Source organism: Erinaceus europaeus, chromosome 14 (assembly GCF_950295315.1).
Source record: "Erinaceus europaeus chromosome 14, mEriEur2.1, whole genome shotgun sequence".
NCBI classification, from domain to species: Eukaryota; Metazoa; Chordata; class Mammalia; order Eulipotyphla; family Erinaceidae; genus Erinaceus; species Erinaceus europaeus.
The window spans coordinates 79,323,532-79,350,322 of NC_080175.1; the positions used below are offsets into that span (position 1 = coordinate 79,323,532).

General features: G+C 53.0%; 1 protein-coding gene across 7 annotated transcripts; it reads left to right on the forward strand.

Annotated features, from left to right (window-relative positions):
- The first annotated feature begins 3,730 nt into the window (after positions 1-3,730).
- Positions 3,731-26,778, forward strand: VWA5B2 (von Willebrand factor A domain containing 5B2). 7 transcript variants are annotated; one of them, XM_060172056.1, is made up of 20 exons: positions 3,731-4,057; positions 4,714-4,946; positions 5,293-5,463; positions 11,792-12,023; positions 12,180-12,337; positions 12,754-12,885; positions 14,224-14,348; positions 16,236-16,391; positions 16,481-16,594; positions 16,692-16,900; positions 16,977-17,088; positions 17,552-17,737; positions 21,763-21,931; positions 22,021-22,340; positions 23,488-23,665; positions 23,757-24,113; positions 25,470-25,607; positions 25,704-25,787; positions 25,863-26,011; positions 26,094-26,778. In XM_060172056.1, the coding sequence occupies exons 2-20, from the start codon at positions 4,808-4,810 to the stop codon at positions 26,643-26,645; spliced, it is 3,681 nt and encodes a 1,226-aa protein (XP_060028039.1). In that variant the 5' UTR covers positions 3,731-4,057; positions 4,714-4,807; the 3' UTR covers positions 26,646-26,778. The 7 variants fall into 7 exon arrangements, with proteins under 7 accessions (XP_060028039.1, XP_060028037.1, XP_060028040.1 ...); XM_060172054.1 differs by having other exon boundaries at positions 25,704-26,011; XM_060172057.1 differs by lacking the exon at positions 25,704-25,787.
- Positions 26,779-26,791: the final 13 nt, after the last annotated feature.

The following is a 26,791-nucleotide window of genomic DNA, read 5'->3' on the forward strand; positions in this document are numbered from 1 at the left end:
CTCCTCTCTCTGGTGTTAGTACATAAATCTCTATAAGAGAAAAACAAAGGGGGAGGGGTGGCCATGGATGGTGAGGCATGAGGGCCTCAGTAAGCACAATAGATACATTCATTTTAGACTGAGCCTTAGAGTACCTGGTGAAATGCATATATCGGGAGTGGGGCGGTAGCGCAGCAGGTTAAGCGCAGGTGGTGCAAAGCAAAAGGACTGGTGGAAGGATCCTGGTTCGAGCCCCGGGCTCCCCACCTGCAGGGGCGTCACTTCACAGGTGGTGAAGCAGGTCTGCTGGTGCCTGTCTTTCTCTCCTCCTCTCTGTCTTCCCCTACTCTCTCCATTTCTCTCTGTCCTATCCAACAACGATGACATCAATAACAATAACAATAACTGTAACAACAATAAAAAAGCAACAAGGGCAACAAAAAGGAAAATAAATGTAAAAAATAAATAAACAAAAAATAAAATAAATGCACATATCACCATGTGCAAGGACCTGGGTTCAAGTCCAGCAACCCCTGCTACCCACATGTAGGAATGAAGATTCACTAGCAGTGAAACGGTGCTGTAGATGTTTCTGTCTTTCTCTCTCTTTATCTGCCTCTCCTCTCTCAATTTCTCTCTGTCCTATCAAATGGGGGGGGGGGAGCAATGATCACTGGTAGCAGTGAAGTCATCATGTAGGCACCAAGCCTCAGTGATAACCCTAGTAAGAAATAAAGAAATTGGGGCTAGGCAGTGGCACACCTGGTTAAGCACACACATTACAATGTGCGAGGATCCAGGTTCAAGCCCTTGGTCCTTGCCTGCAGTGGGAAAGCTTCACGAATGGTGAAGCAGTGCTGCAGATGTCTCTCTGTTTCTCTCTACTTCCTTCTCAATTTTTCTCTATCTGATAATAATTTTTTTTTAAATAAAGAAAGAAATTAAGTTTCTCCCATCTCCAAAGGAAGGCAGGGTCATCTTACATCTCTCACTTAAGGAAGACTGGTCCTGAAGTGAGTGCAGCCTAGAATGTTCCCAGCTGTGACCATGGAATGTGAGCTCAGACTGACAGGGACTCAGAGGTTACAAGGCTCCTGTGTTAAATATGAACAGACATGGACACTGGGTCAGACAGATATGACAGTCAGTTGTATTTATATATATTTTTTCAAGTTCTATAGTTTTTTTTTTTTAGAATTTCTTTTTCTTTAACATTTTTTAAATCTCCTTTTGTTGCCCTTGTTGTAGTTATTATTGTTGTTGTTGTTGTCGGATAGGACAGAGAGAAATGGAGAGAGGGGGGAAAGACAGAGAGGGGGAGAGAAAGATAGACACCTGCAGACCTGCTTTACCGCCTGTGAAGTGACTCCCCTGTAGGTAGAGAGCCGGGGGCTCGAACCGGGATCCTTATGCAGGTCTTTGTGCTTTGCGCCACTGTGCTTAACCCGCTGCGCTACCGCCTGACTCCCAAGTTCTATAGTTCTATCTTCAACTCTGAAATCATCTTCCCAGACAATATTTCTAGTCCACCTTCATGTTAGTTAACAAGCTCAAGGAAAGATTACTAAAGTCATGGGACCCTAAGAACATACCTAAAATACATTTCCTAGCTCCTTGTCACCCTAGAATCCCTATTCCCATCTGCTCTATTCCTACTTTCTGATCACTATTTATGAACATTTTGTGATGCCTCATGACTCAGTGTCTTTCAGCCACCAAGTTGCAGAAGCTACTGTGATTCCACCCTGAACTCCCTGGGCAGACAGCCTCACCAATGTATCGCAAAGCCTTACCTTCTCAGAGCCCTACCCCACTATCAAAAGATAGAAGCAGGCTGGGGGGTATGAATCGACCTGTCAATATCTATGTCCAGGGGAGAAGTATTTATAGAAGCCAGAACTCTTACCTTCAGTATCCCAAAAAGAATTTTGGTCCCTACTCCCAGAGGGGGAGAAATGTTAGGGGAAGAGGACTAGAGGGCCCTGAACCTGATTCCATCAGGACTCAGAGAGACAGCGGGGGTTGGAGGGGTGGGAATGCATTTGGAAGTAGTAATAGGTATAGGTATGATTTGGAAGGGAAGCAGGACCATAGAAAAAATGCACAATATATATATGTTGTTAAAATTCGTAGGCTCCAGCCGGGTTAGCTTCACGGGCAGGTAACAGAGACTCTGAGACACACGGCTGGGCAGGGAAGCTGTATTTCTTTATTCAGAAACAATGATTCATAAACTAAACCAAACTAATCACCAAACAGAACTCTGCTGTCTCTGGCGCAAACACTCTCTCTTACTCTCGAACTCTGCCACTCTCCAACTCTCCAACTCTGAAACTCTGGCGGGGTTCCTTGGGGCGGGGCCAAGCAGGCCCGGGAAACTAACTGGACTGATCCAATTCTCTTGGCGGGGGAGAACTACCCAATGTAAAGCATACAACATATATATATAGATTTGGATAGACAGTGATAGATATGAAGTCAACCCATATCTGTGATCGTGGGAGAACTATTGCAGTTTCCAATGGAAGGAATGTGAAATTATATCCCTGTTATCTTTTGATATTAAAAATAAATATTAAATCACTAATAAAAATTAAAAAGAAAATAAATTCAGTTTCTGCCAGCAATCTTGCCTTTGACAGAGACTGTCATACCCTGGTTCTCCTCAGGACTGAAGATGAGGCCTCCTAACAGTGACCCCAAGCTTGGCATATGCCCTGAGGTTAGCCGCATCACAGTGACAAGGACAGGACTGGGTAGGTGGTTGTTCCACTCCCCGCTGGCTGTCCTATCCCCAGCAGGGGCACCCCCCCACACACACACACACATACTAAGGCTCTCCTGTGGGGCCCTGGGAGAGGCCTCACCCAGGACAAGTTTGATCCATTTTCTTGACCTTGTTTGTTACTTTAGTCACCGGGGCTTCACTGCTCCTGGACAATTTTTTCAGGTGAAGAAAAGGCAGATGCCAAGGGAGAAAGGGGAGACAGCTCAGCATGAGAAGCCCCCAGTGTGTAGGACCCGGCTGGCGGGGGGGGGGGGGGGGGTTGGCACTGCAGGTAACCTCCCAGGTGAGCTAGCTCACCCACCCCTACTCTCCCAGGTGCTGGAGAGACAGAGTGACACAGCCAGACAGGTAAATGCTGCCAGTAAGAGGTGGCTGACAGGCAAGACAAGACAGGTGCCACCGGGCCTGCAGCGTGGGCGGGAGGCAGCTGCCTGGTGGGGCGACCAGGAGGGGGTGGTGGGAGGAAAGGGGGACATCCAATACTGCAGGACACTGGAGGTGCCAGGGAGAGGGGTGTTCAAGGCTGCAGGACACTGGGGGGTGCCAGGGAGGGGGCATTCAAGGCTACAGCCATGGGGGGTGGCAGGAGGCATCCAAGGCTGCAGCTACTGAGGGTGCCAGGGAGGACGTCTCTCCCACCCCCAGAAGACGTGGGGGAGGTGGCTCCCCGCGCTGGCAGCCTGTCTGCTGGGACAGAGGAAGAGTCTTCTGGAGTGAGCGGGCACAGGGACTCAAGGTGCCTGCAGGGTCCAGGAAGCTACCGCTCTAAGGGAGGCGCTGGCGGGGAAGGGGGCGCTGGGGGAGGCGGAGGGCGGCTCCAGGCAGCCCGAGAGGCTCTGCAGCACCTGCAGGGGCAGGCCTGGGAGCCTCGGCTCCCGCACCCTTGGGGGCTGCGGTCCCCGCACTGCGGCGCCGGTCTGGCTGGACCAAGAGGCGGGGCGGGGCGGGGCGGGCTCTGGGCCGGGGGGGGCGGGGCCCAGCAAAGCAGAAGCCCCAGGAGGACCCCGAGCCGCTGCGGTGGGAGGCGGGAGAGTCCAGCAGGTGCGGGGCTGAGGCGACCGGGTGGCGCAGGCGACCGTACCCACCCGCACCCCTCGCGGTGCCGGACACTCGGAGGAGGACGCCACGGTGAGGCCAGGTGCCCCGGGGCTGGGGGTACCCTGGACCCCGCCCGCAGCGCCCTCTCCGGTTTCCGGCTCTTCCTGGTGCGACAGACTGCAGGGCGGTCCCCGGAGACCCTCCTTGGGCTTCCCAGCCGACACCTCCGTACAGACCCCCTCTGCAACCCAGGTGAGACCCCCGCAGAAACCTGCTGCCCCCGCGCACCTCCGCAGGGCCGCAGCGCCCCGGGTGCCCGCCCTTTAAACCCGAGCCCCACCCCAGCATCCCTGCTCGCTCCACACGCCTCCGACAGCTGGCGGCCGCGGGGGGGGGGGTGCGCAGGTAGGGGGAGCCCTGAGCCCCGGGGAAGTGGAGCGGGGAACTCGGGGGCCGCAGGTTGGGGGAATCCCTGGGGAGGCGCAAGTCGGGGGGGAGCCCCGGGAAGATGGGCGGGGGAGTCCTGGGGGCTGCAGGTGGTGGTAGCGGGCCTGGGGCCACAGGTTGGGGGTGGGGGAGCCCGGAGACTGCAGGTTGGGCGGGCACCTGGCGGGCAGCAGCTGGGGTGCGGGGGAGGGGGCTGCAGGAACCGTAGGCGGGGTCCCCGGGGCAGGGCTCAGCTTGGGGCCTCCCGGCCGCCTAAGGTTGAGGGCAGCAGCTGGGGTGCGGGGGCCGCACGTAGGGCCCGGGGTCTGCGGCGCGGGCGGTGGAACGAACAGCTGTGCCCCCTCCCCGCGCAGGGGGCGCGGTTACTCATTAACCCCGGGTCCCAGTTCTGCTGGGAGCCAGGAGAGCCAGGCGCCCAGGTAACGGGGTTCCCCCCCCCTCCCGGTTGGCTCCCCCTGCAGGTCGGCACCCGGGTAGCGGGTTCGTGGATCCCAGCAGGGTTGCACGCGGCGCGCCCCGAGTCGCCCCCACCCGGTCGCCGAGCACCCCGGCGCCATGCCCGGCCTGTACTGCCCCTCCAGCTGGACGCCGCTGCCCCTCACCGACTCCTGGGTGCGGGCCTGCGCCAACGGGCCCTGCCTCAGTCTGCGCGCCCGCCTCACCTATCACAACCCGCAGCCGCAGCCAGTGGACGGTGAGCGCGGGCCCGGCGGGGTGCGGACCGGGGACCGGGAGCTGGGTGCGGATGCAGGTGTGGGAAACAAAGTGCAGGGCGCGAGGTGCGGGGGTGAGGATGTGCTGTGCGGGTGCCGGCGCGGGCCAGGGGCGGGTTGTGGGGTGTGGGCCAGGGGTGGGGGACAGAGTGCAGGGCGCCGGGTGTGGACGCGGGATGCAAGCCGGGGACAGGGGGAGCTAGGTGCGCGGACTGTGGGGTGCTAGCTAGGAGGGGGGAGCTGGGTTGGGGCGCGGGGAGCGGGCCGGGGCATCTGTGTGCGGGCGCAGACCGAGGCCGCCCCCGCGCTGAGCCCCTCGCCCCGCAGGGGTGTTCGTGTATCCGCTGGCCGAGGCAGAGGTGGTGTCGGGCTTTGAGGCGGAGGCTGCGGGCCGGCGCGTCTCCTTCCAGCTGCAGAGCCGGCGCCGCCAGCAGGCCGCCTGCTGCCGCGCTCTGGGCCCGGGCCTGGGGGCGCCGACGCCCCGCCGCTGTGCGCAGGGTGAGTCCTTCCATTCTGGGCACCGGCGGGCGGCCGCCAGTTGCTGGAGGACGCGACCGTATTGCGCTCCTCCCTGCGGGGGTTTCACCTCCCTCCCCCCAAGTCCGGGTGCGTGCGGGGAGGGGTGGCAGCCCACACGTGTGACCTGCTCCATATGCTTTTTATTTTTTAGTTGGGGGATTAATGATTTACAGTAAACAGTAAAATACAACAGGTTGTACATGCATAACATTTCCCAGTTTTCCACATAACAGTACAGCCCCCACTAGGCCCTCTTCTGCCATCCTGTTTCCGGACCTGAACCCTCCACCACACATCCCTCATTCCAGAGTTTTTTTTTTTTTTTTTTTTTTTTTACCAGAGCACTGCTCAGTTCTGGCTTATGGTGGTGTGGGGGATTGAACCTGGGACTTTGGAGCCTCAGGCTCGAGAGTCTCTGCATAACCTTTATGCTGTCTTCCCTCCACCCCCAGTCTTTTACTTTGATGCAATACACCAACTCCAGTCCCAGTTCTGCTTAGTGTTTCCCCCCTCTGATCTTGTTTTTCAACTTCTGCCTTTGAGTGAGATTATCCCATATTCATCCTTCTGTTTCTTTTTTTTGTTTGTTTAATATTTTATTCTTTTTTTTTTTAATTTAAGAAAGGATTAATTAACAAAACCATAGGGTAGGAGGGGTACAACTCCACACAATTCCCACCGCCCAATCTCCATATCCCACCCCCTCCCCCAATAGCTTTCCCATTCTCTATCCCTCTGGGAGCATGGACCCAGGGTCATTGAGGGTTGCAGAAGGTAGAAGGTCTGGCTTCTGTAATTGCTTCCTCGCTGAACATGGGCGTTGACTGGTCGGTCCATACTCCCAGTCTGCCTCTCTCTTTCCCTAGTAGGATGGGTCTCTGGGGAAGCTGAGCTCCAGGACACATTGGTGGTGTCTTCAATCCAGGGAAGTCTGGCCGGCATCCTGATGATACCTGGAACCTGGTGACTGAAAAGAGAGTTAACATACAAAGCCAAACAAATTGTTGAGCAATCATGGACCCAAAGCTTGGAAAAGTGGAGAAGAAGTATTAGGGAGGTACTCACTGCAAACTCTAGTATACTTCTGCTTTCTTACTTTGGTGCCATACTCCAAACTCAGTCAATTTCTGCTTTGCGTTTCTACTTCTTTTTTTTTTTTTTTTACATGCATAACATTCCCCAGATTCCCATTTAGCAATAAAACCCCCACTATTTCATTCATCATTTTTCATGGACCTGTATTCTCCCCACCCACCCATCCACCCCAGAGTCTTTTGCTTTGGTGTAATACTCCAATTCCATTTCAGGTTCGACTTGTGTTTTCTTTTCTAATCTTGTTTTTCAACTTCGGCCTGAGAGTGAGATCATCCCATATTCATCCTTCTGTTTCTGACTTATTTCACTCAACATGATTTTTTCAAGGTCCATCCAAGATCGGCTGAAAACGGTGAAGTCACCATTTTTTACAGCTGAGTAGTATTCCATTGTGTATATATACCACAACTTGCTCTGAATGACTCTGAAAATGTCCAATAGTTCTAGGTTATCTATCTCTTCATTTAGCTCCCTTATGTCTTTACTGATTTTCTTCCTGGATGATCTGTCAAGTTGAGATAGTGGGGTGTTGAAGTCCCCTACTATGATTGTGTTACTGTTAATATATTGCTGTAGCTCTTTCAGTAGAAGTTTGATGTATTTAGATGGCTTCTCATTGGGTGCATAGATATTAATAATTGTTAAGTCCTCTTGATTGACTGATCCTCTGAGCATTAAGTAGTGTCCATTCCTATCTTTTTTAATCTTATGTATTTTAAAGTCTATCATGTCAGATATGAGAATAGCTGTTCCTGCCCTTTTTTTGTGGGCCATTGGCTTGAATGATAGTTTTCCATCCTTTCACTTTAAGTCTGTGTTTGTCTTGTTGCGTTAGGTGAGTTTCCTGTAGACAACATATTGTTGGGTTGTGTTTTCTGATCCATCTTCCTACTCTGTGTCTTTTAATAGGTGAATTCAGGCCATTCACATTTATTGATATCAAAGATTGAAGATATTTTAATGCCATTCTTGTAGAGTTTTAGAGTGTTTTGATATATGTTCTATTTGTGGTGGTCTGGTTGTTTATAGGAAACCTTTCAGAACTTCTTTCAAGGCAGGCTTGGTGATGGTTGCTTCCTTCAACTGTTGCTTGTCTGAGAAGGTTTTGATGCTTCCATCTAGTCTGAATGACAGTCTAGCAGGATATAGTATTCTTGGCTGAAAGCCTTTCTCATTGAGCACTCGATAGATATCTTGCCATTCTCTTCTGGCCTGTAGTGTTTGTATGGAGAAGTCTGCTGCTAATCTTATGGGTTTTCCTTTGTAGGTGACTCTTTGTTTTTCTCTTGCAGCCTTGAGGATCCTTTCTTTATCCTTATTCCTTTCCAATCTAAGTATGACATGTCTTGGTGTCTTTAGGTCTGGGTTAATTCTGTTTGGGACCCTCTGGGCTTCTTGAATCTTTATGTCTTTGGTGTTGTCTAGACTAGAGAAATTTTCAGCTATTATGGCCTGGAGAACGCTTTCTTCCTCCCCTTCTCTTTCTTCCTCTGGTAAGCCAATAATGCGTATATTGTTTCTTTTGAAGTCATCCCATAGGACTCTGTTGTTGTTTTCAGCATCTCTTAATCTCTTTTTGAGATCTCTTACTTCTTCTTTAGTTGTCTCTAATTCATCCTCAATCTTGCTAATTCTGTCTTCAGCCTCATTGATTCTATTCTCTCTGCCCTCTACTGCTTTCTGGAGTTCATCTATTTTGTTGCCCTGCTCTGATACTGTTTTAGCTTGTTCAGCTAGTTGCCTTCTTAGCTCAGCAATTTCAGCTTTCAGCTCTCTAATAACCATGAGATAATTAGAATTTTCTTCCATATTCTCATTTGTTGTTCCTGCAGTTCTGATTACAATTTTTTCAAATTCTTTACTCACTCCTGTTATTATTTCCTTAGCTAATGTTTGGATGTTGAACTCGTTGTTTTGTGCTTTGCCCTCTGGAGGACTTTTAGCTGGACTCTTGTCCTGGTTCGAGTCTCCATTATTTTTTCTTGTTGTTTTAACCATTTTATATAAGTTAAGAGGTTTTTCAATCCCTGAGTTGGAGTTGGTGTAAAAGCCTTTTTTTTTTTTTTCCCCTGTAGGCTATGGCAGCCTGAGGGCTTTTAAACTATCAATAGGCTTCTTGGCTTAATCAATGACTCCTGACCAAGAGATAAAGCAGGGTGTGGCAGAGATAATCCAGTGGTTATGCAAAGAGACTTTCACAGCCCTTCAGCTATGCCACCGAGGTATAGGTCTTCTCCTGAGTTTCCCGGTTAGATCTCTGTGCCCTGGTGTCCCTCCCTGTTGCTGCTCCAGATTCTGAGGGTAGTAGCAATGGAGACTCAGAGTTGTACTTGGTGAGTCTCTGGGGAGTCCTTTCCTCCCTTCAGCTGTCCCCTTGTTGGTGGAGCAGACTGGAGGTGGTGTCTCCACTGACAAACTGTCGAACTTTTAGCAGTCACTTAATCTCTCCTTAGGCCCCTCTCTCCTCTCTGTCACCAGCCACGCATGTTTGTACTCACGGGTGATTTACTGGGTTTCTGTGGTCATTCTAGTCCTGTCTTGTTTCGGTCCGGGTGGTCTCCTTTGGTATTCCTAGTTGATCCGGGAGAGGAGAGGAGAGGAGAGAAAGCGATCTGCTGCTCGTAGCTCTGCCTCCGGAAGTCTCCCCCATCCTTCTGTTTCTGACTTATCTCACTGAACATGATTCCTTCAAGCTTCATCCAAGATGGGGTGAAGAAAGTGAAATCACCATTTTTAATAGCTGAGTAGTATTCCACTATGAATATAGACCACAACTTAGCCACTTATCTGTTGTTGGACACCTGGGGTGCTTCCAGGTTTTGACTATTACAAATTGTGCTGCTAGGAACATAGATGTACACAGATCCATATTCTTATGGTTATTTGCACATACCCTGATTTCCTGCACTTGGGGCCATGTGTGTAAAAAGAGGGACAGAACCCATTGGCGCTGAAACTAGCACCAGCCCTGCACGTAGTGAGAGGCCCCAGTGAGCTATAGGCTGAGTCCCCAAGAATGTTCCAGAAAGAAGTGAAAGCAGCATCTGACAGAGAGGAAGGGTGATGGGGAGGAGAGTTAAAGGGACAGCCGGCAGAGATGAGGCTAAGGAAGGGTTAAAAGCTGTAGGGTTGAAGTATAATAAAAGCCTCCCTCCTATCTGTAATAAGTTCTCAGCTGACAAAGTCCAGTCGCCTGACTCGACCTCCTTTGAGTCCAGAGAAGATGAATGCAAATGTAGGTGTCCCCCCCTTTTAAAATATTTTATTTATTTTACTTTAAAGAGAGACAGAGACCAGAGCACTGCTCAGCCCTTGCTTATGTGGAGCTGTGGATTGAACCTGGGACCTCATTGCCTCAGACATGAAAGACTTTTTGCAGAATCATTATGCTGCATCTGTAGCCCTTCCTTCCCCCCTTTAAAAGTGGTGGGGAACAATAGTATTTGCTTCCTGTATTGGATGCTTTGCACTCATGAATGAACCTCCCATTCTTTTTTTTTTTTTTCTTTCTCTTGCCACCAGGGGTTGTCTCAGGCTCAGTGCCAGCACTATGAACTCTGCATTTCTGGCAGCCACTCTCCCTCTCCCCTTTTATTTTATTTGTCAGGGCAGAGAAAAATTGAGAGGGTAGGGGAGATAGAGAGAAAGGTAGACACTTGCAGACCTGTTTCACTGATAGTGAAGCTTCCCGCTTGCAGGTGAGGAGCAGAGGCTTGAACTGGGCTCCTTGCACATGGTAACATGTATATTCAACTGGGTCCCCTGAACCCACATTCTGTGGATGAGGAAACTGAGGCCCATGAATACAAGAGTAGCCAGGGAGCAAAAGTAGAAGTCACAACAGAGACTAAAACCTGACCAATGGGAGTCGGGCAGTAGCGCAGCGGGATAAGCCTACGGTGACACGAAGTGCACGGACTGGCTTAAGGATCCTGGTTCAAGCCCCCAGCTCCCCACTTGCAGGGGAGTCGCTTTACAGGCAGTGAAGCAGGTCTGCAGGTGTCTATCTTTCTCTCCCCCTCTCTGTCTTCCCCCCCTCCATTTCTCTCTGTCCTATCCAACAACAACAACAATAACTACAACAATAACTACAACAATAAAAAACAACAAGGGCAACAAAAGGGAAAATAAATAAATACATATATAAAAAATTAAAAACCAATATTTTCTCTAACCAATATTCTCTCCACAGTATCAGACTGTCCCCAGGCCTCAGGCAACTAGGAAGAGGGGTGGAAGTCTCTTTCTTCCTTCGTATTTTCCTTTTGCCTCTCCTGCTATCTTTTCCTTGCCTTTACCTACTCAAAAAGCATTTCTCAGAAGAGTAGATGAATGATTATTTCAGGGAAGTGAGGTGAGGGAGGACTGAAACTTGGTCCTGTGACTGTGTACACCTGGCCATTTTTCCTTCTGTGGTGGGGGTGCCCCCAGAAAAAGTCCAGCAACCACCTGAAACCCAGTGGTCCCAGTCAGATGATGAGCTTGTGTGCACCTAAGTGAAGGACTCTGGGAAGGGACTCTGGTCCACGATGGTAGAGGAGGACCAATGCTGGGAGTGAGAATGTTTTGCAGAAAACCGAGAAATTTTATACATATGCCAGCAACTGTATTTACTGTAAACCATTAATCATATATATGTGGGGGGAAAGAAAGGAAGAAAAGGTAGGGCCATAAAAATGGGTGGAAAAATGTAGGTCTAAATAGATAATGATAGATATTAAGTCAGACAGCATCTGTACCTTGGGACAGCTACTACAGTTTCCAATGGAGAGAGGGGATGGGACACAAAATTCTGGTGGTGGGAACAGTGTGGAATTTGCCCCTATTATCTTAGAATTTTGTAACTCAATATTAAAATCACACACATAGAAACCAAAGGATGGGGCAGGGGTGGATGAGAGGGGCAGAAGACCTGGCTTCCTAGGCCCTGGGTGACAGACAGTGTGATCAAGTGTCCCATCCTTATCCCCCCCCCCCCCCAGCCCTCTGTCAGCACTGCAGTACAGCTCACTTTCCTGGTGGCAGGCAGATCCCGTCCCACCAGCCTGCTTTCCACTGTCTCCGCTCACCTCCTGCCCACCCCCGTGCCCCCAATACAAACAGCATGTGTCCACATGCAGCCCCAGCTGCCTTGCTGGGTACCTGCCCATCACTGTCTGCACTCTGCGCCCCACCCCCGGCTGCCAGCCCCTCTGAGCCCCCTTGCCCACAGGTCACCTCGTCTTGGACCTGGCACAGGCCCGCTCGGCCCTGGTGGTGCCCACCGGCCTCATCGCTGCGGCCGGCACTGTGACTGTGACCCTGCGCAGCAGCCGGGAGCTGCCCGCCAGGCCCGACGGGGTGCTGTGTGTGGCTCTGCCTTCTGTGCTCACCCCGCTGGCCCTGCCTGGCCCGCCAGGTCCCCCCAGGCCTCCGGGGCTCTGTGACGACAGGTTGGGCCTATGGTGATTCTCTCTGTCCCTCTCTTGGCTTCTCTGGGTCTAGTGCGGGTGTGGGGGGGGGCCTTGGCGGGGAGCCTGGTGTGGGGTGGGGAATCTTCCAGAGAGCGAGGGGCCTTGGCATGGCGACACGCCCAGCATCCTCCTCACACTCTCTTCCAGCCCCACCAGCTGCTTTGGGGTGAGCAGCCCTCAGGAGCACCCACAGGCCCCAGAGGAGCCTGCAGCCCCCCAAGATGTGTTCTCAGGCCCTGCCCACTGCCCTGCCCCCTACACCTTCTCCTTTGAGATGCTGGTGACTGGGCCGTGCCTGCTAGCAGGTGGGTGCCTGCCCACTGTAGCCACCCCAGGAATAAGGGCAAAAAGAAATCTGGAACCTAAACCTTCACACCTCCCAGTCTCAGCTGTGAGGGCTGTGAGAGTAAACGCCTGCCCACCCCCCCCCATCTATCATCTAATAGTTTATTTTGTCCATCCTGGGGAGGGGGACACCTACAGTGAGATGAGTCATGCCAGGAGGTGGGGGGGGTGCAACGGCAGCACCAGCTGATGGCTAACTCTGATCAGCCAGAAACAGCTGGGCATTGAACCCTGGCATCAGCTAGCACCGTCCCCCCCCCCAGGTACCCAACCCTGTAGGCTGAGCTCTGAGGCACTAGCCCTGCTGTCCTGGGGGAAGTGACATTTGTGCTCTGGGTGCGGACCTTCACCCCCCCTTTGCCTCTGGACCCCCCAGGCCTGGAGAGCCCCTCTCATGCTTTGCGGGCGGACGCACCCCCTCACGCCAGCTCAGCAGCCACCATCTGTGTCACGCTGGCAGAGGGCCACCACTGTGACCGGGCCTTGGAGATCCTGTTGTACCCCAGTGGTGAGAGGGAGACATGTGCTGGCCAGCTCAGCCTGCTTTGGGACCACCCACAGGATGTGGTCCTGAAGCATTTTATTGTTATTGTCTGTGTGTGTGTGTGCTTTAATATTTATTTATTTATTCCCTTTTTTGTTGCCCTTGTTTTATAGTTGTAGTTATTCTTATTGCCATCGTTGTTGGATAGGACAGAGAGAAATGGAGAGAGGAGGGGAAGACAGAGGGGGAGAGAAAGATAGACACCTGCAGACCTGCTTCATCATTTGTGAAGCAACTCCCCTGCAGGTGGGGAGCCGGGAGCTTGAACTGGGATCCTTATGGCGGTCCTTGCACTTTGCGCCACATGTGCTTAACCTGCTGCGCTACTGTCCGACTCCCCGTGTATGTGTGTTTTAGCAGAGCACTGTTCAGCTCTGGCTTATGGTGGTATGGGGGGTTGAACCTGAGACCTCAGAGACTCGGATAGGAAAGTCTGTTTGCATAGCCATTACTCCGCAGCCCTGTATTTTTTTTAAATTGCCACCAGTGTTATCAGTGGGTCTCAGCACCTTCTTGAGGAATCCACCGCTCCTGGCGGCTAGCTTGCTTGCTTGATTCCTTCCTTCCTTTCTTCCTTTCTCTCTTGGGTAGAGACATACATTGAGAGAGAAAGATTAGTTAGTGGGGGGAGACAGAGAGAAAGAGAGAGACCTGCAGGGGTGGGGGTAGAGAGCATAATGGTTATGCAAAGAGATGCTCATGCCTGAGGCTCCAGAGTCCCAGGTTCAATCTCCTGCACCACCATAAGCCAGAGCTGAGCAGTGCTCTGGTAAAAGGGGGCGGGGCTGCAGTACTGTATCACTGCTGTGCAGCTTCCCCTCTGCAGTTGGGGACCAGGGGCTCGAACCCAGGTCCTTTTTCATGGTAGTGTGCTCTCAATAGAGTATGCTACCACCTGATCACTTAGAATGTTCCCCCCCCACACACACACCTTTATTTTTCCCTCTGGTAAATTATTTATTTATTTTAAATAGAAAGAGAGAGGGGAGACAGAGAAAGAGAGACCAGAACACTGCTCAGTTCTGCCTTATGGTGGTGCTGGGGAATGAACCAAGCACCTTGAGACCAAGGAGCCTCAGGTATATAAGTCTTTTGCATAATCACCATGCTATTTCCCCAGCCCCCACACAAACCTTTTTTTAGGTTTCTGGGCCCCAATGCAGATGAATAGAGTCACCCCTGAGGGTGGGCCTGGCTGGGGGGCTGGAGGTGAACTGCAAGCTCCTCCCTGGGTTGTGGGCTGAGTGCTTCCATTCCAGAGACCCGGACTCCTCTGAGCCGGCTGTGTCACCTGCTCTCCAGAGCCCCACCGGCCACACCTGATGTTGGAGGCCGGCAGTCTGAGCTCAGCAGCCTATGAAGCCCAGGTGAGGGCCCGCCGCGACTTCCAGAGGATGCAGCGAAGAGACAGGGACGGGGACCGGCAGGTAAGGTAGCCCTCCCTGCTAGCTGCCTTCCATCTAGAGGGCTGGTATGCAGGCTGGTGTGGGGTGTGGGGGTGTGAGGGTGCAGGGTCCCTTGGATCTGCTGTCTTCACCCAGAGTGTTAGGAGCACTGTCACAGCAGGGCCGGCACACTTGAGTCCCCTGGGACAGATCCCAGAGTGATGTAGGCAGAGGACAGCCACCTGCTCTGCCTTGACCTTTATTCTTTTTTAATTGATTAAAAATAGACTTAAGGGAGGCAGCGGTAGCGCAGTGGGTTAAGCGCATGTGGCACAAAGCGCAAGGACCTGTGGAAGGATTCTGGTTCGAGCCCTGGCTCCCCACGTGCAGGGGAGTTGCTTCACAAGCGGTGAAGCAGGTCTGCAGGTGTCTATCTTTCTCTCCCCCTCTCTCTGTCTTCCCCTCCTCTCTCCATTTCTCTCTGTCCTATCCAACAACGATGACATCAATAACTACAACAACGATAATAAAAAAAAGGGCAACAAAAGGGAAAATAAATGTAAAAAATTATTTAAAAATAAAGACTTTGTGTGGGGGAAGTAGCATAATAGTTATGCTAACAGAATCTCATGCCTGAGGCTCTGAGGTCTTGGGTTCAATCCCCAACACCACCATGAGCCAGAGCTGAGTAGTGCTCTGGGAAAAAAAACAAAACAAACAAACAAACAGCTTTTAAAACTTAAAATAATTTGAAGGGGGCCAGGCAGTGGTGCATCAGGTTAAGTGCACATGTCAGCAAGCACAAGGACCCAGGTTTGGGCCCTGCTCCTCACCTGGGGGGGGGTGCTTCATAAATGATGAAGCAGGTCTGCAGCTGTCTCTTTCTCTCTCCCTGTCTCCCCTTCTTCTCTGTCTGTCCCATTTGCCTCTGTTATAATAAAAATTTTGGACAAAAAAGAAGAAATTAAAAAATGGCCAACAAGGGCAACAAAAAGGGAAAAACAAATATAAACATTTTTTTTAAAAAGGCCTCTAGCAGTGGATTCATAGTATTGGCACAAAGCCCTAGAGATGGCTCTGGTGGCAAAAAAAAAAAAAAAAAAAAAACACCAAAAAAACCCAGAAAAAAAACAAAAACCTGATGTATATGAGAGAGGACGAGGAGGAGAGGAGAACCGGAACCAGAGCAGCCCACTGACATGCGAGGTTAGGGACCGAATGCAGGACCTGGCGCACTGAATCCACCGCCCTCCCAGCTACTCATCAGAATTACTGCCCCACTGGGGCTTACCACACACAGGACAAATCCCCTGCTTATGGGGTTAACTTCTTTTTTTTTTTTTGATAGAGAAAAGCGGGGGTCCAGGCGGTGGCACACCTGGTTAAGCATACACATTACAGTACACAAGGACCCAGGTTCAAGCCACCGGTCCCCACCTGCAGGGGGGAAAGCTTCACAAGTGGTGAGGTAGGACTGCAGTTGTCTCTCTGTCTCTTTCCTTCTCTATTTCCCCCTCCCCTCTTGATTTTTTTTCTCTATCCAATAATAAATATATAAATAAAAATATTTTTTAAAAAGAGAAAGAAAAAGGTGGGAGGGTAAGATACACACACGCACGCACGCACGCACGCACGCACACCTGCAGCACTGTTCCACCACCCTAGAAGCTTCCCCTCTGCAGGTGGGGACTGAGGGCTTGAACCTGGCTCCTGGCGCATGCTACATGTGTGCCACCACCCAACTCTGGGCCTTTATTCTTTTTTTTTTTAATTTTTTAAATTTACTTATTTTCCCTTTTGTTGCCCTTGTTGTGGGTCTTTATTCTAAGGACTCCTGAAAGGTGTGCCTGGGGGTGCATTGGGCTGAAAGGCCGGGCCTGGGTACTGTGTGTGGGCAGCCTGCCAGGGGTGACGCCCCCTGGCGGGCAGGTGTGGTTCCTGCAGCGCCGCTTCCACAAGGACATCCTGCTGAACCCGGTGCTGGTGCTGAGTTTCTGCCCGGACCTGAGCGCCCCGCGGGGACCCCCGGGCACGGCCACCCGCGAGCTCCTTTTCCTGCTGGACGGCGCTGGCGCAGAGCACAAGGCCTGTGGGGCTCCCGTGCATGGGGGAGTTTGGGGGTGCGGAGCAGAGGGGCTGCTCTCACCGCCCTTTGTCCCCATCCTGCCCTCCAGGATGCCGTGGTGCTGGCGATGAAGTCAGTCCCGCAGCAGACTCTGGTCAACATGGCCACCTTCTGCGCATCGTCGGTGCAGGCCCTATTCCCGGAGAGCCGGCCGTGCGGGGACGTGAGTGTCCCTCTTAGACGGACCGGAGGGACCCTGGACTCCCCTCCGCTGCCCCCACCCCAGTCTGCAGCTCCCCATTCTGGGCCTCTCCCCACAGGATACGGTGCGGCAGGTGTGCCGGCACCTGGAGACGCTGCGGGCAGCGCCCGGGGCCCCCGACGTGCAGGCGGCGCTGGGCTGGGCGCTGGGGCAGCCACTGCGCAGGGCTCACCCCCGGCAGCTCTTCCTGCTCACCGCCGCCAAGCCCACAGCCGCCAGCACCCACCACACGCTGGAGCTCCTGCGGGGGTACCCGGGGGCTGCCAGGTGAGGGGTAGGCAGGAGCCTGGGAGGGATCTCCCCACCCACTAAACCTCCTGAAGGTCACAGCCGCCCTCTGCAGGTGCTTCTCCTTCGGCCTGGGGCCCGGTGGTCACCAGCTGCTTCGGAGCCTGGCTGCCCTGAGCAGGGGGCAGGCCTACTTCCTGAGGCCTGGGGAGAGGCTGCAGCCCATGGTGAGCCTGTCCCCGTGCCTGTGTGCCCTTCTCCACCTTATACTGACTTTCAGAAACGGACCCCATACCCCACCCCCTTCTCCTGAGAGCCGGTGTTGGAGGGGGAGGCCAGGCTGCGGTGGGCACCCATAGGAAACCAAAGGTGGGAGGGGAATAACTTCTGAACCCCCAAACCTGGCTCTGGGTTTTGTCCTGGGACTAAGCCACTCTCACTAGAAAGCTGCCCTTCTCCTCATCTTCCTCCGGATCCACTCCTCTTCCTCCTCCTCTTCTTCCTCCTCCTGCTTTTCTTCCCTTCCCCCTCCCCCCAGGCTGCTCAGGCCAGGAGACAAAGCAGTCAAGCCCTAGCATTTGCCCCCTCACCAGGGCGCGGGCAGTTGGCATCAGGAGAGGGGCACCTGTCCCCTGCCCTCAGCCGTGTGACCCACATTCCCTCCTGTGTCCCCCTCACACCTCCACCCAGCTGGTACAGGCCCTGCGGAAGGCCCTGGAGCCCGCGCTCACTGATGTCTCCGTGGACTGGTTTGTGCCGGATGGGGTGGAGGCGCTGTTGACGCCCCGTGAGATCCCAGCTCTCTACCCCGGGGACCAGCTGCTCGGCTACTGCGCCCTCTTCAGGGTGGACAGCTTCCGGGCCCGCACCCCAGGGGTAGGCCTGGGCTGGGGGGGGGGGTCCGAAGGGGTGAAGCCCCCAACACTTTCACACCCTGTGCCTAGCACTCTCTTTAAAACTTAAAAATATTATTTATTCATATTTTTATTGATTTATTTTGAGTATAGAGAAATTGAGAGGGGGGCAAGTTAAGCATACATGGTGCAAAGCTCAAGGGCCGGCATAAGGATCCTGGGTCAAGCCCCTGCTCCCCACCTGCAAGGAGGTCAATTCACAAGTGGTGAAGCAGGTCTGCTGGTGTCTATCTCTCTCCCCCTCTCTGTCTTTCTCTCCTCTCTTCATCTCTCTCTGTCCTATCCAACAATAACAACAGCAATGGCAACAACAACAATAACAACAAAGACAACAAAATGAAGAAAATGGCCTCCAGGAGCAGTGGATTCATAGTGCAGGCACCAAGCCCCAGCGATAACTCTGGAGGTAGAAAAGAAAATTAAATATTTTTTTTTCTTAAAAAAAAAAGAGGGAGTCGGGCTGTAGCGAAGAGGGTTAAGCGCAGGTGGCGCAAAGCACAAGGACCGGCATAAGGATCCCGGTTCGAACCCCGGCTCCCCACCTGCAGGGCAGTCACTTCACAGGCGGTGAAGCAGGTCTGCAGGTGTCTATCTTTCTCTCCCCTTCTCTGTCTTCCCCTCCTCTCTCCATTTCTCTCTGTCCTATCCAACAACGACAACAACAATAATAACTACAACAATAAAACAACAAGGGCAACAAAAGGGAATAAATAAAATAAATATTAAAAAAAAAAAAGAAAAGAAATTGGGAGTCGGGCAGTAGCGCAACAGGTCAAACGCACTTGGTGCAAAGTGCAAGGACTGGTGGAAGGATCCCGGTTCAAGCCTCCAGCTCTCCACCTGCAGGGGAGTCGCTTCACAGGCGGTGAAGCAGGTCTGCAGGTGTCTTTCTCTCCCCCTCTCTGTCTTCCCCATCTCTCTCCATTTCTCTCTGTCCTATCCAACAACGACAACATCAATAACAACAATAATAAAACAACAAGAGCAACAAAAGGCAATAAATAAATAAATATTTTTAAAAAAGAAATAAATTGAGGGAGTCAGGTGGTAGTGCAGCTGCTTAAGCACAGGTGGCGCGAAGCTCAAGATTCTGGGTTAAGCTCCCAGCTCCCCACCTGCAGGGGAGTCGCTTCACAGCCTTCCCCTCCTCTCTCCATTTCTCTCTGTCCTTTCCAACAACAACAATAATAATAATAACTACAACAACAATAAAAAACAAGGGCAACAAAAGGGAAAATAAATAAATAAAAATGTTTTGAAAAATTAAAAAAGATATAGAAATTGAGGGAGAAGGGGAGATAGATAGAGACACCTGCAGCACTGCTTCACCACTCATGGTGGGGACCAAGAGTCCAAACCTGGGTCCTTGCACATTGTAATGTGTGCTCAACAAGGATAGACTCTCTGGATGAGCCTTACATGAGCTCTCCCCTTTGATCAGGAGAGCTGTGTAATGTACCTTTTTTAAAAATATTTCTCCTTTGGGAAAGAGGAGAGAGAGAGGAATAAAGAGAGAGAGAGAGACAGAAAGAGACAGAGAGAGACAGAGAGAGAAAGAGAGAGAGACCAGAGCACCGAAGCTTCCCTCATTCTGATAGGGGCCTTACTCCAGCCTGAGCTGCACACGTGACAAAGCAGTGCACTATCGAAGTGAGCCAGTTGGCTGGCTCAAGGTACCAGTTTTTTTGTTTTAGTTTTATTTACTTTTTATTTTTTTGTATTTATTTATTTTCCCTTTTGTTGCCCTTGTTGTTTTTTATTGTTGCTGTAGTTATTGTTGTTGTTGGATAAGACAGAGAGAACTCGAGAGGAAGGAAAGACAGGGGGAGAGAAAGATAGACACCTGCAGACCTGCTTCACTACTTGTGAAGCGACTCCCCTACAGGTGGGGAGCTGGGGGCTTGACCTGGGATCCTTATGCCGGTCCTTGCACTTTGTGCCATGTGCGATTAACCGTTTGCGCTATCGAATCCCTTTTATTTTATTTTTAATCTATGAGAGAGAACTAGAGCATCACTCTGGTACCTGTGATGCCAGGGATTGAACTAGAGACCTCATGCTTGAGAATCAACACTCACTATCTACTGTGCTGCCCCTTGGCTGCTACTTTTTCCTTCTTTTTTTTCTTAAAATAAATATTTATTCCCTTTTGTTTGCCTTGTTGTTTTATTGTTGTAGTTATTGATGTTATTGTTGTTGGATAAGACAGAGAGAAATGGAGAGAGGAGGGGAAGACAGAGAGGGAGAGAGAAAGATAGACACCTGCAGACCTGCTTCACCATCTGTGAAGCGACTCCCCTGCAGGTGGGGAGCCAGGGGCTCGAACCAGGATCCTTACACCGGTCCTTGTGCTTTGCACCACATGCACTTAACCTGATGCACTACCGCCTGACTCCCCTTTTTCTTTATTTAAATAAAAAAAATTATTAGTGGTGGTCCAGGAGGTGGAGGGTTGGATAAAGTATTAGACTCTCAAGCATGAGGTCTGGAGTTCAGCCCCTGGAAGCACATGTACCAGAGTGATGTCTGGTCCTTTCTCTCCTCCTATCTTCCTCATTAGTATATAAAATCTTTTAAAAATTTTTTATTGGGGGGGGCAGCTCTGGCAGTAGTGCAGTGGGTTAAGTGCACGTGGCACAAAGCGCAAGGACCGGTGGAAGGATCCCGGTTCGAGCCTCCGGCTCCCCACCTGCAAGGGAGTCGCTTCACAGGCAGTGAAGTAGGTCTGCAGTAGGTCTATCTTTCTCTCCCCATCTCTGTCTTTCCCTCCTCTCTCCATTCCTCTCTGTCCTATCCAACAACAACGGCATCAATAACAACGATAATGATAACCACAACAATGGTAAAACAACCAGGGTAACAAAAGGGAAAAACTGGCCTCCAGGAGCAGTGGATTCGTGGTGCAGGCACCAAGCCCCAGCAATAACCCTGGAGGCAAAAAAAAAAAAAAAAAAAAGCCACCAGTCAATGTGGCAAAACATAAAAGAAAAAATTATTATTGGATAGAGACAGAGAGACACCTGTAGCCCTACTTCACCACTTGAGAAGCTTTCCTCCTGCAGGTGGGGCCAGGGGCTTGAACCCCAGTCCTGGTACAATGTAATGTGTGCGTTTAACTTGGTGCACTACTGCCTGCCTCCCTCTTTTAATTCATTGGGTAGAGAGGAATGTGGGTACAGAGCAGAGGCTTGACCTTGGGTCCTTGCACACGGCAATGTGTGCATTGTTCCTGGTGGGCCACTACCCAGCCCCTTGTTTGTTTTTGTTTCTTGATTTAATTTTTTTTTTTTTTATGAGAGAAGGGAGAGAGAAAGCCAGAGCGTCACTGTGTCAGGGATGGAACCTGGGACTTCATGGCTGAGTGGCCAATGCCTCACCCAATGTGCCTTTTCTGCACGGCTGTCATGGAGTTTACCTCCTTGCCTGGCTGTTGGAAGGCTCCCCACAGCAGGTCTGTGACCCCTGTGGGCAGGGTCTCTGCTTCCTCCTTGCTTAGTGCTGGCCTTTTATCTCTGGCTGGCTAACTTTCTTTTATTTTCTTTTTTAAATTATTATCTTTTTTTCTTTTTACATTTATTATCTTTATTTGTTGGATAGAGACAGCCAGAATCCGAGAGGGAAGGGGAAGATAAAGAGACAGAGCGACACCTGTAGCTCTGCTTCACCACTTATGAAGCTGTCTCTCTGCAGGTAGGGTCTGGGGGCTCGAACCTGGATCCTTGTGCACTGTAACCTGTGCGCTCAACCAGGTGCGCCACCACCCAGCCCCTCCTTTTTTTCTTTTAAAACCAGAGCACTGCTCAGCTCTGGTTTATGGTGGTGCAGGAGATTGAACCTGGGGCTTCGGAGCCTCAGACATGAGAGTCTCTTTGTATAACCATTATACTATATGCTAACTTTCCTGTGGGGGCCATCTCACATGCTGTTTGGAGAGTGGTCTCACTACAGTCTGCTTCCCCCCACCCCCCCATGACTGTCCCTCTCTAGGGCCAAGAACCTGGCTGGCAGAGCCTGGGTGGCTCTGTGTTCCCATCCCCAGAGGAGCCACCATCTGCCACCAGCCCTGGCACAGAGCCCACTGGCACCTCTGAGCCACCGGGAACAGGCAATCTCTCAGCAGAACTGTCTAGCCGGTGGGCTGCGGGGGACTCACAGAGTGAGTGCCCGGGGCATATGTGTGGCCCTGGGGAAAGGGTGGGCAGTGGGACAGGCCCGGGCTGGGTTTCATGTTGTGCCTCGTGGCAGGTACTGACGCCCTCACAGACCCAGCCACGGACCCAGGGCCCAACCCCTCCTCCGACACAGCCATATGGCGTCGAATCTTCCAGTCTTCCTACATCCGGGAGCAGTACGTGCTCACACACTGCTCTGCCAGCCCTGAGCCAGGCCCGGGCTCCATGGGCAGCAGCGAGTCCCCTGGCTCCCAAGGCCCTGGCTCTCCTGAGGGCAGCGGCCTCCCGGAACCCCCTTCTCAGCAGGGATGCCGCAACCTGGCCTGGGGAGAAGCTGCAGGCTCCCGCTCCTGTCCCTTGCCCCTGCCACCCCCACCGCTGGCTCCAATCAAGGTGAGTCAGCCCATACCTATCCAACTCATTTGCAGCTGGCATCTGTGGTCCGCCGCGAATGGTATGGTAGGTACTATTGGGTCTGGCTGAAGACAGCAGCGGGTAAACCTATAGTGTGTGTGCACAGGGACATGGGGTGATGGAGGTTCGGAGTCAGGGTGACTAACCTTTTCTGAGACAGTCAGGGATGTCAGAGCCCTGCCTGCAAAACTAAGGCGTCAGCCAGGTAAGGAGGGAGAAAGTGTGAACAAGAAAGAGCAGATGAGCATAGGTAAGATGACTTGAAGGCTCTGTACCCCCATCCCACCAGGATCTGAAGTGTTTGTCATCAAGAATCTCGTTTTTATACCATCACTGCAAGGAGAGCAAATCTGGAAACTACTAGAGGAATCCAGGCACTGTTCCTCTCACCCGAGAAAGAGGAAAGGAGGAAAAATATCTGCAAGTAGTAATAGGTGTAGGGATGACTTAAAAAGGAAGTGCAGGGGAGCCGGGTGGTGGTGTATCCGTTTAAGCGCACGCAAGTGGTGAGAAGCGCAAAGACCAGCTTAAGGATCCCAGTTCAAGCCCCTGGCTCCCCACCTGCAAGGGAGTCACTTCACAGGCGGAGTCACTTCACAGGTGTCTATCTTTCTTTCCTCCTCTCTGTCTTCCCCTCCTCTCTCCATTTCTCTCTGTCCTATCCAACAACGACAGCAATAACAACAACAATAAAAACGATGATAAACAAAGGCAACAAAGGGAAAAAGAAAATAAAAAATAAAGTTTAAAAGAAAAAAAGAAAGGAAGTGAAGGCAGGACCATTGAAAAAATGGGGGTGGGGGTATATACATATTTATAGAGTCAGCCCATAACAGTGACCTTGGAAGAACTACTGCAGTTTCCAATGGAAGGGATGGGACACAGCTCTGATGGCGGGAACCATATGGATTTACACCCCCATTATCTCACAATTTTCTAAGTCACACACACAGTAGGTAAGCAACAGCTGTAAGTGGAAATTGTGGTGCAGAGTGAGTGGTCACAGGGAAGGGGGCCGCACACGTAAAACTTTAGACAAAGGCGCACGTGGGGTGTGTGTGTGTGTCTGCGCACTCAGGCCGCTGTTTTCCTGACCCCTGGGCCCTACTTCTGCTCCTCTCCTCAGGCAGAGGCTCTGAGCACTCAGGTAATGGGCCGGCACTGCAGAGCTGCTCTGGCTGGCCGGAGTCTCTCATCCCCCGCGGGGAGGGTGAACCCAGCCCCTGGTCGCCCCCGGACCCCCTCTCTAGGTGCAGCCCCAGATGAGACGGGGCAGCTGCTGGGCCCAGGTCTGGATGACTCAGGTAAGAAAGGGCCAGCTGGAGAGCTGGGTTCTGGTACTGGAGAGGCCTTGGGTGGGTCAAGCACTGTGCCCTGGCTGTCACCTCTTCTCAGGAAACCTGCTCTCCCCGGCCCCCTTGGACTGGGACATGCTGCTGGAGCCACCCTTCTTGTTCACGGCTGTGGGCGTCGGTGGGGAGCCGCCCCCCCCAGCAGCACTCCAGCCCACCCAGGCTCCGCGCTGCCATGTGGTGGTCCGGGCACTGTGTGGGGAGCAGCCCCTTTGCTGGGAGGTGGGGATCGGGCTGGAGACGCTGTGGGGGCCTGTGGATAATAGCCCGCCGCCTCTGACATCCCCTGAGAGAGAAGGGGCTTGGGACCAAGCACTGCATCGGCTGGCAGCCGCCTCCGTGGTCCGGGACAATGAGCAGCTTGCTGTCAGGGAAGGACGTGAGGCAACAGCTGACCAGGGTGAGTGGCCGGTGGGCCCTGGAGGGGGCCTGTGGGGTAGGAGCATTTTATTTACGTCTGGTCTCTCTGTACCTCACAACTTGAGGTAATTCTCTGTTCATAAGGAAAAACAAGGGGTCAGAAAGACAGCTCACCAGTACAGTGCATTCCCTCCATGTGCGAGGTCCTGGGTTCAAACCCCAGTACTATATGAGAGGACCACTGGCAGCTCAGGGGCTGGGGGCAAGGGGTAGCTCCACAGTGAAGTGGTGCTGTGGCATCTCTTCTCTCTCCCCCTTCCTACTCTTTAAGAAATAATGACAAAACTGGCCTGGGACATCTCTCAGGGGTGATGTTGTCTATGTACCAGGCTGTGGGTTCATTCCCTGGTGCCACACTGAAAATAAAAGTAAACAGGGATGGTGGTGGGGAAAGGGATATATATTTTTAAAATTTATTTTTCCCTTTTGTTGCCCTTGTTGTAGTTATTACTGTTGTCACTGTTGTTGGGTAGGACAGAAAGAAATGGAGAGAGGAGGGGAAGACAGAGATGTAGAGAGAGAAAGACAGACCCCTGCAGACCTGCTTCACCACTTGTGAAGTGACTCCCCTGCAGGTGGGGATCCGGGGGCTCAAACCGGGATCTTTATGCTGGTCCTTGCACTTTGTACCATATGCGCTTAACCTGCTGCGCTACCGCCCGACTCCCGGGAAAGGGATATTAAGAGAGCCTGAGGAATGCGGCTCCATTGAAGACATGTGCCATTGTCATGTGCTCTTATGAGCATGGGACTCCAGATTGACAAACTTCCTAGCAGTTAACACAGCCAGATTCACAATCTGGCAGTGACTCACAATGTCTGTACCATGAGCATGGCCATCTAAGAGGATTATCACAGTTCTTTTTGTTTTTTTACTGGAGCATTGATTAGCTCTGGCTTATGGTAGTGTAGATTAGACCTAGGACTCAGTCTCTTTGCATCAGTTTCTTTGCATAACCATTTTATCTACCCCCGCCCAATCACAATACTCTAAAGCAAGATTTCAGTTGTACTGGATACTCCGTAAACTTCAGTCACATGTGCCTATTGGCTACCATGCCAGGTCAGGTAGGTCTAGGACATTTCCACCACAAAGTTCTACTAGACAGAGCTGTGATGAATAGATAGAAAAGGCACCATGGCCAGTGCTTCCTTGGGGTGGTGGCCAGGGTTAAATGTCTTGCTCTGCTGTGTGCTCAGCCTGACCACCTGTCAGAGCTGGGGTCTGAGCTGCCCCGGCACTGAGGACTGCACTGCACTTCGTAGACCGGGAGGGTGAGCCTTTACGGAGCTGGGCTGCTTTGGTCGGTCACTGTGTCGCTCCTTGTGTTCACAGGCCGTGCCCGAAGGGCCTGCCTCCGGGCCCTGCAGACCAGTAAGGTCAGCTTGGCCCCTTCCTGCTACACCTGCCCTGTAGCTGTGGATGCCGCCACCAGGGAGGTCCTACCCTTGGCCCTGCAGGTGTGGAGCTCAGGTAGGGCTCCTCCCCAGTGGGCGACCTCATTTCCCCGCAGCTGAGCTCCCTTTCACCGTGGTACCAGCCTCACTTCTATCCCCTGTGCCTCTGCAGAGCCGCCCGAGCCCCCCAGCAGCCCTCTCGCCTCTCAGGGCTGTCGGGACGCAGGTCCTATGCCTGCAGCCGCCCCCTCTGAAGGTAAACGCCAGACAGGGGTAGCGGTGGGGGTGGGGCAGTGCCCAGAGACTCCTTCGCCTGACTGGTTCCCCCCAGGACTGCAGGGCAGCCAGGGTCCCGGACAAGATGGCACCCCTGAGTTTGCTTCCGGGATCCCCGAGGGAGGTTCTCCTGGCCTGCCCCCACAGCATGGCCCCAGATGCCCGCAGGCCAAAGGCGCAGCGGGCCATGACTACCTGCCCCTGGTGAGGACTCGGGAGGTGGAGGGTGGCGCTGGCAGGCCCGGCGCCGGCTCAGCTCGCCTCCCCCCACCTCCTCTCTCCTCAGGTGCGCCTGCAGGAGGCGCCCGGCTGCTTCCGCCTGGACGCGCCCTTCTGCGCCGCCGTGAGCATCCCGCAGGAGCGCCTGTGCCGCGCCTCGCCCTTCGCCGCGCACCGTGCCAGCCTCGGCCCCACGTCCGCCTCGTCGCCCTGGGCGCTGCTGGGCCCCTCGGGCCAGGGTGACAGCGCCACCGCCTCCTGCAGCCGCTCCCCCAGCTCGGGCTCCGAGGGGCCGGGCCAGGTGGACAGCGGGCGCGGCTCGGACACCGAGGCCTCGGAGGGCGCGGAAGGGCCGGGAGGCATTGGCAGCGACCTGCGGGGCCGGACCTGGGCCACGGCGGTGGCGCTGGCCTGGCTGGAGCACCGCTGCGCCTCCGCCTTCGGCGAGTGGGAGCTGGCGGCGGCCAAGGCGGACAGCTGGCTGCGGGCCCAGCGCCTGCCCGACGGCCTCAACCTGGTGGCGCTCAAGGCGGCGGCGCAGGGCCTCTTCCTGCTGCTGCGCCACTGGGACCAGAACCTGCAGCTGCACCTGCTGTGCTACAGCCCCGCCAACGTGTGACGGTGTGAGGGGCCGTCCAGGGGCTCACCTGCCGGGTGGGGAGGGCGAGGCCCCCACTCTTACTCAGCCCCCGCCCCAGAATCCCCTTCCCCCACAGAAAGTGCCTGCCTGTGCTCCTCCATCGTCCCCCCACTGCCCCGAGCTCT